At 41.8% G+C, this 12,744-nt stretch overlaps 1 protein-coding gene across 1 annotated transcript in view; it reads right to left on the bottom strand.

Annotated features, from left to right (window-relative positions):
- Window positions 1-12,108, bottom strand: part of TMEM117 (transmembrane protein 117) — a 534,621-nt gene extending 522,513 nt beyond the window's left edge. Inside the window, exons 1-2 of the mRNA XM_061205138.1 lie at window positions 11,817-12,108; window positions 2,312-2,616 (exon numbers count right to left, since the gene is read on the bottom strand). Of these exons, the coding sequence (XP_061061121.1) occupies window positions 2,312-2,588 (277 nt within the window). The 5' untranslated portion in view covers window positions 2,589-2,616; window positions 11,817-12,108. The remainder of the gene's footprint in view (window positions 1-2,311; window positions 2,617-11,816) is intronic.
- Between the last annotated feature and the right edge of the window lie 636 nt (window positions 12,109-12,744).

The raw sequence follows: 12,744 nt of genomic DNA on the forward strand, positions 1-12,744 counted from the left end.
CTTCTCTAATACCCTATGTAATTTCATAGACTTTCAATAACAGGAAAAAAAGAAAAAGTAACTTACCAAATAGAAGTGATAAAGCTCACTATATTATAAAATCTTACCTATCGCAAGCAAAAAAAAAAAAAAAAAGGACACACTTATGCATTGTTTTAAAATAATTTGTAGTCAATAAACTACTTGAAATCTAGAATGATTTTTTTTTCAGGGCTGAATTATTTATACCAATAAGAGAATTAAAAAGTAAGCCACGACTAAATGTGATTTTAGTATAAGAGACAGGACGGCAATAGAATAACTTAATGAAATGTAGTAATTACAAAACCAAATGATCTGCCCTTATTATTAATATCATTACCTCCACCATATGATTTTCATTCAGTCTTTTATAATATAGGCTGATAACTTTTCTCCAAACTGTATATTTTGGTCTAAGCTTGCCTTAGCTTTCTACCCTGGGCAAGTTTATGGAATGGATTACAGATGCATCCAGCCATTGCTTGTAATGGACATCTATTGTTTTGCCTGCTCAGCACCCTTCACCCACTTTTGAAAACTGACCATCTCTCGCTTACCCCCTCCCCTTGACCTCTTCTATCCATATGATTACTATAAACAACACCATGCTTGTTCAATGTTCAGTGGATGGCCCAGCTCACACCCAGTTCCCAGTTATCCTCTGTGTCAATGACCCCCATCTCTCCATTTAACTTTAGCACCCACTCTCTAAAGACCACACCCTAGTTGGGAATCACCACTAAAGAATGGCTATACTTCTGTTACAACATGCCATCTAACCACACCCATCAGTCCGTTCCCTTCTCTTACTCCCGTTTCACCTGTTCCGTTGCATCCAAATCTTCAGGCCCTTGCCCACTCCTCCGAAACCACTGTCTTCGTCACCTCCTTTCCACACCCAGCCAGAACCCCCTGCTAATCAAATCAATACCTCTTTTACTAGAACTCTCCATTTATTTTCCATCCTTTGTTTCCAGGACAGCAAGCCTGAGTATTCCCCGACCAGGTGAATCACTCAAATTCTGTTCCAGGTGACTGAGCTCTCACAGAGAAAGCTGCTCAACTATTCAGATTGGTATCATTCAAATTTATAGTGACTAACCACCTCAGCCCTCGGTGATCATCAGTAACCCTTTCATTTGTCCTAGTCAGTTCACATCCATATTCCCTAGAGTAGCTCTTCCGAAGTTTGACCACTTTCTTAAGCCCCTTGCTCATCAATCCCTCCATCTTTATCTTTAGCTCTTCCTTCCTCGTAGTGAAATAGAAATCACCAGGTGGGAGCACACTCACCTCTCTACTCCTCCACCTCAAATGTACCTCCTAGAGTACCAACCTTGATCTCACTCATGACTATTTCTGAGGAACTGGGGTCTCTCCTCCTGTCCTCTCTTAGGCCACTGTTTGTGGCCTGTGTCCTAAGTCACAGACCAAAGCAACCTTCAGAGATGCTGTCTTCCTTCTATATCTTTACCTGCACTTCGGTCTAGCTTCTTCCCCCATGACAAGCAGATCAATTAATCTCACTCCTCAAATAAAATCACCGTCATCAAAAATAACAAGAAAAACAAAATCTCCCCTTAGCCTTTTTTCCATTTATAGCTACTTCCCATTTCCTTCTTCCATTTCCTCATCAAATTTCTTGAAACTACATATTTTATAATATAAAATATGTACATTTTATATGTTTATGCAATAGAAACAGATGGCAACAGTTTGAGGAGTAGAGATTGAGAAGAATATATATATAATATTATGTGTATGTATGCATATATATTTGTTGTTTATTCCCTGAACCATTGCCATCTGTTTCTAACCAAACTTCTAGACTGAAAATACCCACACTAGGTCACCTATGATCTTATAATTGCTAAATTCAAAGTTTCATTGCTAAGTTCTCTCCCTAATGAGAATGTGGTGTGATATGGAAGCATTCTCTTTATGATTTACAAACCCTTTATGATATCATACTTATGTACTACTTATGGGAAAAGAGCTATTTACATGTCTTCTTTAAACAAAATTACACACACAATCATTTTAGATGTAACACCATTTTTTAAAATTAAGTTTAGAACTAATTTTACCTCATGCTAATATTGCTTAGGCCATAGAAAAGTACACCATTAAACACAGAACAGTTGAAGAACCAGAGCTACAACAGCACATAACTAATTAAGGCTGGAAGGCAAACTGAAATGCATTCTAAACTGGCATTTAGAAATAACAAAGCTCTATCTTGGAGTATAGAATTAAATAATTATCTACATTACATTTCATGGGTACTTACCAAACAAACGCTGATGGAACAGAAATTTGCCAGCTATTAGTCCTATGAGAATGGCAAGTAGCCATAGAAGCACCTTCAGAAGCCTCCAGCCAACTTCTCTAGGGTATTTATTTGTTACAAATGAAAAACAGTTTCCAACAACAATAACGTTGGCTTCTGTTTGGCTATGAGAAACTGGGTCCTCCGCAAATATTAAGAAGTTAAAGAAGATCACCAAGTAAGCCACAATCAACCGAGACCAGGGATGCTGGAAATAATAACGAAAGTCTTTATCCATCCTTCAAAACTTCAATTCCGTAGTTTACCTGCATAAGAAAAGATACACAGGGTTAGAGCAGAAAAACAAGTAGTCTCTCTCTTCCTGTTATCTGTTCAGATTTATAACAGCTCAATAGAGAGGTATTTGGAAAAGACCTATTCCTATTTATGGCACCAAGACAAGCCTGAGATTGAGGATAGTAAGATAGTGAGATTGAGGATTGTCCCTTCCCCATCATCTCATCTGATCTATGGGGATTTAGGAAAGAAGGAGAGTACTGGAAAGAGTAGGGGGAGAGGGAGGAACATGAGAGGGCAGATCATGGTCCAAAATTGGGATGATGACTGAAATGATAGGTAAAAATCATCTCAGGAGGCAACATACAGCAAAAAAATAATGCAACACTCTTCCTCTTTTAGATTATCATTTTTATGTTACAATCATAATACGTATCATTTAAAAATTAAAGCAATGTAGAGGTAAACTGAGGACATATTAACAAAATATAAACATCCTCCTGGGCTTCCCTGGTGGCGCAATGGTTAGGAACCCGCCTGCCACTTCTGGAGACACGGGTTCGAGCCCTGGTCCGGGAAGAACCCATGTGCCGTGGAGCAACTAAGCCCATGAGCCCTAGAGCCCGTGCTCTGCAACAAGAGAAGCCACCACAATGAGAAGCCTGCGTACCGCGGCCGCAACAAGAGAAAGCCCACGGGCAGCAATGAAGATCCAACGCAGCTAAAAATAAATAAATGTATTTATTTATTTATTTAAAAAAAAAAATCCTCCTCTGACCAAACCCCTCTCCTCAGAGTTAAGGTCCCTTAATAATTTGATGGATATACTTTCAGACCTTTTCTTTTTTTTTTCACATTGACAAATGTGTGTGTGTGGGCTTTTACAAAAATGTTCACAGTCTACTTGCCAAATAATTTCAACACAGAATAAGGTTCATGAAATAGCTAAGTCTATGGCAGAGTAGTTGCATGTAGGAGAGCTTGGGCAACTCTGCTTGTGGGAAGTGAAGAGGAAGGGGAAGATTTCACAGAGGAGGACATACCCAAATTGGAGGTTGGGGGATCAGTAGGGTTTTTCCCCCAGTGAAGAAGGCAAGGACGCTCAATCTAGGCATATGCAAAGGCACAGAGGCCTCTCAAAATATGTGATATGCCTAAAGGGCTAGGCCCTAACGTGGATGTACACTTCGAGTACAGAAGCTTTCTTAAAATGCTGATGTCCAGGCCCCACCCCCTAAGTCTTGCTCAGCTCCTCTCTCTTTCCTCTTTGGGAGCCAGCCTGCCCATAGGAACACAAGCCTGTCTAGGTCCATCAGGTCTGGGGCTGGGTGATTAAGTCTATCTAATTCTGGCGTTCAGTTTTGCGGAGCCCATTTGGTGCTCAGACTAAGCTACAGCTCTTTTTTTCCCAGCAAGAAAGCTGATTAAATCTGGGGTAATAATAATAATAATAATAAAATTCTCATTTTACACTTGGCTAAAAATACAAAGAGCAAGTCACAAACCTGAAGTAACTTGAAGTCAATGGAAGATCTGAGAATAGGCTCCAAGGCTGGCTCCCAAGTTCCAGTCCAGAATTCTAGGCTGATGAATGTCAAGTCAACCCACAATCTAAGCTAATGAAGACTTGGCTTAGCTATTTTGGAAAAGCTATGTAAACACACAAAACAACTGGCAGTAAAATTTAGCACAACAAATAGTTACTGTGCCTTGGATTCATAAACCTTCTAAGCAATTTCAAGTCCTTTGTGATCTTCATGAATACTCCAAAATATCTGTTCCCAGCATCTGTAGCCCAGATCACTAAGGAATGGTGATTTTTTTTTTTATGTGAGGTTCATCACCCAAAGACCTGCGTGGTTCTCACACCAAAGAGAGCAGAGAAAGTGGTGAAGAAAAAACACATCATGCATTTTCACAGTATTCAATATGCTAGAATGCCAGAATGGGTCAGCTGTCAATTTGATTTTATGCAACATCTTTGGAAATGTCGAAAGACCAGTATTAGAAGAGAATATATAGAAACACCTCAAGGCCAATGAGTCTTGAAGCAGGAATAGTTCCTACATGCCCATCAGAACTGGACAGGGGTGTCAGTTAACAAGTTAACAGGTTTCTACATTGCTTCTCCTACCAGTGAGGAATTCTGGTGTAACTGTCCCACCACCTCCCTTCCCCACCCACACACAAACAAGGCAGCAGGATTTAGTACACTGACTACATATAACCTTGATTGTTTTTTTAAGTAAATGCTTTGTGGAGAGTTGGCATATACTTATTTTATTGTTGTTGTTGTTAACTTCAGAACCTTGCTTTGTGGGCTATGTAATGTCCACATGTCCAAACTGAATTACAGCATTCAAAAAATTTGGAGACAGCTGTTCCTCTCCAATATTTATATTGTTTCAAGAGAGAGAACTATAGTACTGAACAACAATCCTGCCCTAGTAGAGATCCTAATTCCCACAGCATGCTATGAATGCTACTATCATTCCCATGTTACAGGTAAGAAAACAAAGGAGCAGAGCAGGTGCTGCCTACTTAATTTGCATATCTAGCAAGTGGAAGAGCCAGCACTTCAATCAAAATCCATTCCTAGCCCTTGATCTCTCTAATACACCACCACAAAGCCAGAAGTGTTTGTTCCAATAAATAGTTCCCATCGTGTTTACAGCTTAGTCTTCATCTCCCCTAACTAGATTCAGTGACTTAGACATTAGCTTAGTGAACAGGATAATTTTTATTTTTATTTTTATTTTATGCTAAATGTGGTTATTTATTCTTGCCTCATACTCTAAAGGGGAAGCGATGTCTTCTAGAGGGTCCCAAATTTCCAAACCTACATCATAACTTAAACAACACCTGTGCTTATCTCCACTCTCTGCCTTCATACACAAGGTTGCCAAAAGTTTGCCAAGTGATCTCGGCCTGTTATCCAGAGCACCAAAACTGCTTTCCTCTCTGTAGTTCCCATAAAGCATCCTGATGATCAATACAACCATTTGGTGACTCTAATGTTAATAATCCAGGATTGAGGTTGTTCAAATTGACAATGCTCCACTGTGTACACAGTCTAAAAATTTTTTTTAATTTTTTAAAATTCAATTCTGCTACCACAGTTGAGCTTTTATCGTAAATAAATGTGCTTTTATTGTAGCTCTTAGCAGATCATAGTGAAATGATCGGTTTTTTATGTGTTTGTCTCCCTCACTAAAACACAAAGTCCCCAGAGAAGGGGCTCTTTACTTTCAGAGCAAGCAAAGTGCTGGGCTCATAGTGGGTAATCAGTAAGCACCTAGTGGATAAGCTGAGCGGAGATCAGTGCCCTCATTTAGGCGAGATGAGAAGGCAGAGCAATCTGCCATTCCTTCCACTAAGGGAAGAGAAGAACAGCTGAGTCCAAAGACTGCAAGGATGACTCAGCCAGAAACAAGCACTGATACACCCCATGCCCACCCCTACAGTTACCATCTCATTTCAGCCCAGGTTCTGCACTGTTATCATCATTACTAAGGCTAACATTTATTCAGGACTTAACATATAGCCGACACTATGCTAATGAGCTTTACAGACATCTCATTTAAATTTCATAGCAGTCCAATGAAGAGATAATCTATTGTAAGCAATGTTGAAACTGAGTTTAGTAACTGGCATGACAGAACAAAACAAGCCTATGCCACAGCCAGCATTCAAATCCAAGCTACGTGGCTTCAACATTCTACGCTACACCTTCCCCACGCGAAGACATAAATTCCAAAATCTTGCCCTTTTCATGTTGTTTATAAAGTTCCTAATAATAAAGCCCACTGATATAAAAGATTCAAAGTACTAGTAGGATAAATGAGTCTACTATTACTATTCAAACTGATTTGGTAGCATGATCAGAAAGAACTGGGATTCCTCGAATTTCTTCCTTCTCCTTTGAGCATCCGTGTAAGTAGTTGAGTCGATCTGATTGTCCTTTTGCAATGCATCACTGATATTCATTCTGTGATTTTCCAACTCTGCTTAGGGAGAACACTGCACCTCTGAGAACTAGACTAATTCACACCATTCAATTCTCTCTCCTGATAATATCATCATTAGGTAGATGCCACCATCAATACCTTGGAAGCCTCTGCTTTTTCAAATAGCAATGACGAAGATGATGGTTGAAGATAAAGGCTGAAACTTTGTATACTGTCTGATAATCCATAGGCCTTCAGTCATGGTTTCCAACTCTAGAGGGACTAATGTTTAGAGTAGATATTAGAAACATCATGCATTTTACTACAAGCCAGTATTTCACCTGGTACTAAAGGCTAAGGATGGAAAAATGGAAGGTAGGGTAATTACACTCAAGTTGGGAAGATCAGCTGAGCAAAGGCACAGGAAAGGCTATCTGGGACAGGCACAGAGATGTATCAGTAGTTCTGTGTGGCTGGAACATAGAGCACTTGGGAGTATCCTGGGAGAGTTAAGGATAATTTGGGGCCAGTTCAAGGACGATTATACAAAAGTACTGTTCTGTATTTTACTGAGTAGACACTACGGATTCAAAGTTTTCAGATCCGAAGAGAAGTACAATTGTTTGGAGCAGGGTTTTAAAAAGATTTCTCTGCCAGCTTCGAAAATGATACACTGGTATGAGGTATGATGAAAATGGCGAGACTAGTTTGGAGGCACCTCCAACAGTTTACGTAAAAGATAAGCAGGTCCTGGACCTGGACAACATCGACGCCCTAATAATTGTTGTAATAATTTGTTTGATTACACCAAGAGTACCCTGCCTTCCTTACTTCTTAGGATTTTTTACAAATAAGTGAAAATACTCAAGGACTTCGGGAGTATGAATTTCATGTTTCCTCAGCAGGAACCCTGGCTCAGGTGATACTTTTTGCATAATGACAAGTATCATCAAGATAGAGCGTATCACTTCTATTTTAAAAAATTTATGAATGCGTATGGCAAAGTCCTTGAAGAACTAATAAAATATGCTATACAAAAGACATTGTTACTAGCCAAGTCAAATTCCCTCAAAGCCCAGCTCTGCTAACGTAGGTCTTAGCATCTAGTGATACCTAACCAGGTAATAACATCATTTTCATTGTGGAGTACTATTCTAGGATAAAAAAAGAATTTCTCCAAAATTTTTGAAGCTCCTTGGTATTTATGTCTGAAAATTCACCTGTAACCCTTCTTAGCTCTTGTCAAAGGGCTTATTAAAGATGACTGCGCCTGTACTCTGCCAAGAGTGTGAACTTTCTTCCAGCACCTTGAGTCTAATTTCCTAAAAAATAACATTTAAAAAGACTTCTTGTGCTTTAGTTTTTGCGGTATGCAATTTGTGCAGCAGACAGCTGTGTTTTGGACACTTCTTGGCTGTATTAGTACAAGACAAAGTTAAAGGCTATTTTCTTCAGTTACCTAGCTATAGTATTATGCTAATGTATGTAAAGTTCTTTGCAGTTAACAGAACACTTTTTACAATCATCTCATTTAATCCCTAGGAAATCATCGCTTTTAAAATTGCCTATCAAAAGGGCAGACAGAACTTTAAATTTTTTAATACTGTTTCCTTAACAGATAGATAAACAATGATAGCCTATGTTTATATCACATTTTACCTCTTAGTGTTCTTAATGGGTGAAATCACACCTTTAGAATGACTTTATAGAAATGATCAAAGGAATCAGGAAGGCAAAACAAATGGCCGTGGGAGGAATATGGTCCAGTTCTACCCGACCCTGCTACTCACTAGCTCCGTGACCTTGAGGGAATCCCTAACCGCCCTGAGATTCCATTTCTTCACCAGCAGAATCCTAATGCAAGTACTTTCCTCATAGGGTTGTAGTGAAGACTAAAGGAGATTTCATTTGTAAAGTGCCTGGTCACTTTCAGGAACTTCCTACCCTGAGCACCACTATTAAAATACAAGTGTCTCTTGGTCATTCCCACTAAACATAAGCATGAAAATAATATCAACTCTATATTACATTTACTGAGTGCTTTTCACATGCTATTCTCAGTGTCAAAGGATTTTAATATAACAACATAAAGGATGAATATCATCCTTATTTTACAAATATTGAAAATGAGGCTCAGAGAGGTCAAGCTACTTGTTCCAAAATCATATACAGAAAGTGGTGAAGTCCACTTTTTGTTAATTCCATACTAATTCCATAATTTCTTCATTCATCTGTTCACTATTTACCAATTGCCTATTTGTGCCAGGCACTGGCCTATGTGGGAAGGTTACTAACAGACAACACCCCTGTTGCCTTGTATCTTAGAGTCTCAACTGAGGGAAACAGACATTAAACAGAGAAAAATGAAACACACAGTATTTTAGAAAGTTATAAGTTGCTGGAGAAAATTAAAACAGGAGAAAGTTAATAGGGGGTGTCAGGAGTGAGGGAAGTTGAAGAAGCCCTCAATATAAGGTGACAATTGCCCAGGCGTGAAAGAAGGAAGTGAGGCAAGCAGATATCTGGGGAAAGAGTGATCCAGACAAAGGGAACTCCCAATTGTAAAGGCCTGTGCTGGGTGCATGATTAGTGCATTTAAGGAACAGCCAGGAGTCTAGTGTGACTAGACAGGGTGTGGGTGCAGAGGAGTATGAAAGGACTAGAGATCTGGGAGGCAGCATCACCATCAGGCCTTGAGGCCATCCTACCATGTGGGCTTCACCCTGTGGGAGATGGGAAGCAGAGAGTGATGCAATCTGACCACTCTGCCTGATGCTTGGAAATTTATCAGATTCTGGATACATTTAAAAAGAAGAGATGACAAGATGTACTGATAGACTGGATGTGGACATGGCCTGGCAAACCCCAGAATGGATTTGCCATTTCCTGAGATGGGAATGCATTTCCTGAGATGAGCACTGTTGGAGCAGACAGGCAACATAATAGCAACTAACATTTTGTAGTGCTTTTTATGTGTTGGGCTCTTGGCAAGCATTCTTCATGCATTATTTCAATTAACATTTAGACCAAACCTTTGGATTTACCAGTGAAGAAATAGAGATTTTAAAAGGTTATAATTTGCCCAAGGTCATACAGCTACCAACTGGCAGAAGCAGAGAGAACTACCTCTTTATTACCCCAAAGTCAATACTCTTAATTACTGTGTATTCCCTACCCTGAAAAGTATAACACCTAATAAACTTCCAATGGGGAGGGAGCAAGGGTAAGAATTAGGTGATGATGTGCACCTAGTAGGCACCCAATAAATCTTTGCTGATGGATGAGTAAATGAAAAACTGTGTGATGACGGTTGGATAACAGGCCAGTCTTGGGTGAGAAAAAAGCACTGAATATTCCATTCCAGACAGAACAGACTCTGGATAATGGAATATCCAAGTCTGTAAAATGAGAAATGTCATAAGGTGAGAAAACCAAATATATATTTGCCTGGACCAGTCCTGAGGTAAGGATAGGTCTTAGTTTACTATCTTGAATTGTTAGATGAAAAGGCAGGCAGGCATGAGGAGATGACACACAGTATTTTTACGTACTGCAAGTGCTTAATACAGGTTTTAAAAATACAAACAGCGGTAATAACAGAAGTAAAATTGGAACTTCTTACTTTTAGTCCAATGCAAGAGACCACACAGCCTTTTAAATAAAAATCAACCTTTTAAGTCAATCAATGAAACCACCATAAGTGGCTCTGTACAAATACCAGGATTGTATTTGTGGTACCCTAGCTAATTTAGAGGATCGCATCCATAAATCACTTCCTAGACTTTCTCTTCACATAGTTTCAACCTTTAAATTATGTTCTTCCCTTGTTATTGTCCTTCAGTCTTTGGGATAACAAAGCACTGAACCAATGCAAGTGTTTAAAATAGAAAACATGAAAGCAAAGCAGCTCTGGGGTTCTCTCTGAACTAACACATTTGCCAACTTTCCATCAAAATGGCAAAATTTTGATCAAAATGTCCTTTTCATGTCCTAAAGTTGAAAAATAATCACCAATGAATTCTTTAAAAATATTTAGACTTCCTTTTCATTACATGTGTTGATGATAAAAAATTAATTGCCATGATCATATTCTAAACACAACACCAAATAAGGTAACAGTTAATGAATAAAATAAAATTCACTCATATCTGAAATGGCTTTTAATTGACTGACAGTTTTAAGAAGCAAATTAAATACAACAAACAAGTACTGGTTTCTGATCACAAGGATCAGGTGAAGGCGGGATGGTGTGGGAATAAATATCTGAGTCAAAATGTCAAAATCCATAATTACCTTTAAAGTACAAAGATTGGGGGAGAAGGAATAGAGTTAGAAAGTATAAGCATGGCAAAAATTCAATACTTTACAACAAAAATTGTTTTTACAGGGATTCTGCTACACTTTACATTCAATAAATTGGAAGAACTTTTTTTCTGAAGACAAAACAAAACCCTGAAATCTTCCTGGAGGTCCTTCTCTGGATTTCAAACAACATATCATTTATAACTAGGGGGGAAATACATTTATTCAAATACATTTATTCAACACACTTTTACTCGAAAAAAAAAATGTTGTTCATGAGACTTTTACCTACACATAAATACTAAAATAAGCATGTGATGTTTACTAAAATCTCTCTCTCATACACACACACTCGTTTATTGTTCCACAGCGAGTAGAATGAATAAGGGCAGCCAAAGTGGACCCACATGAGTCAAACACACTTGTGGGCCTCGGACATTTTCAAAAACAGGACTCGACAAATAGCTTTATTAATCACGATGAAGACAGTAAACACCCAAACACTGAAGTTTTGTGGGGTATGGAGGGGTTTGTTTTTTAAGGCGAACACTCCTGAACTACAACCTGTTAAATTAATTAACGAACAATACTGGGGCTTTTACTCTGTTCGCATCCTAGGAACCCCTGAAGCGAAGAAAGTTCACCGTCCGTCCTGGCGACGACCCTCACCCTCGGATCCCGGTAGTTTGAGGGTCCGCCGCCCCGAGCCCGAGCCCTCCCCTAGCCCTCCTCCTCCTCCTCCTTTTGCTGGAGGGCAGGTGCGCGCCCCCCTCCCGGGCACTGCACGGCCCCTCGGCGCGCCGACCCCGGGAAAGGAGGAGAGGAGTCGCTGGGCAGCGGGCCGGGGGACGCGGCCGGGGCCGCAGTCGCGGGCAGGACGAGGAGGCGGCGCGGCTGCGGGCGGCCGGACCGGGAGGGCTCCGCCGCAGCGGGACCGAGCGGCGGGGGAGGCGCGCCGGGCGCCCGCGCAGCGTACTCACCAAGGGGGCCGCGCGGGCTCAGGGCGTCCGCACTCGGGAGACCCGGTGGAGCGCAGCCCTCCGCCGCGCCCGCGGCCTCGCTGGCAAGCGCGGCGAGACGGACCGGCGGCGTCGCTGCCACCGCAGCTGTCACCGAGCTATAAATACCGGCTCGGCCCACACCCGTCGCCGCCTACGCCGGGGGCCCTCCGCAAAGTCCGCCGGCCGCGGGCCGGGCAGCGGGAGCGCGAGGGCGACAGCGCCGCGCAGACTGCGCCGGCTCCAGCTGTGCGGCAGCTTCCGCAGCTGGAGGCATGGCCTCCCGCCGCCCCCGCCTCTGCCCTCCCGCCGCCCCCGCCCCTGCCCTCCCGCTCCCTTCCCTCGGGCCCGCGCCGCGGCCCGACTCCAGCCCGCGGGTCGTGCGCTGCAGCCGAGCTGCCCGGGCCGGGCCCTCCTCTGCAGAGCCGGCGGCGGCGGCGGCGGCGGCGGGCGGGGGCCGACTTCGGTACCCGGAGGGGTAGCGGGTAGCGGCCGGGGGCGGCAGGGCTTCAGCCTAGCCTGTCAACAGCAGCCCCTTCTTCCCGGGGGGAATCGGCCGACTTCTTATAAAACCCACCATCCTGCGGGCAACCAATGAGGTTCCCAGGTGGAATGTCCTCTAAGAGCTGCAAACTTTCTAACGCGGTCAGGTCACAGGGCATCCTTCCTGCTTTTGTCTATTGGTGGCGTGGAGGGCTGGGGGTGGGAAGAGACAGAGCCCGCGACGATCTGAGAAGTCTGAAACTTACTCTCCAGCCTGACTTACACAAAACATATGCTAATATATTCACACATGTACACACTTTTATAAGCACAAACACATTCATACACACTTAGAAGTGAGCTGCATATGTATACACACATATATAAATGCGTACATGCATTTATGCTCACATATATACGGAAGCAC

The sequence above is a fragment of the Eubalaena glacialis genome, chromosome 11 (genome assembly GCF_028564815.1).
Source record: "Eubalaena glacialis isolate mEubGla1 chromosome 11, mEubGla1.1.hap2.+ XY, whole genome shotgun sequence".
Taxonomy (NCBI): Eukaryota; Metazoa; Chordata; class Mammalia; order Artiodactyla; family Balaenidae; genus Eubalaena; species Eubalaena glacialis.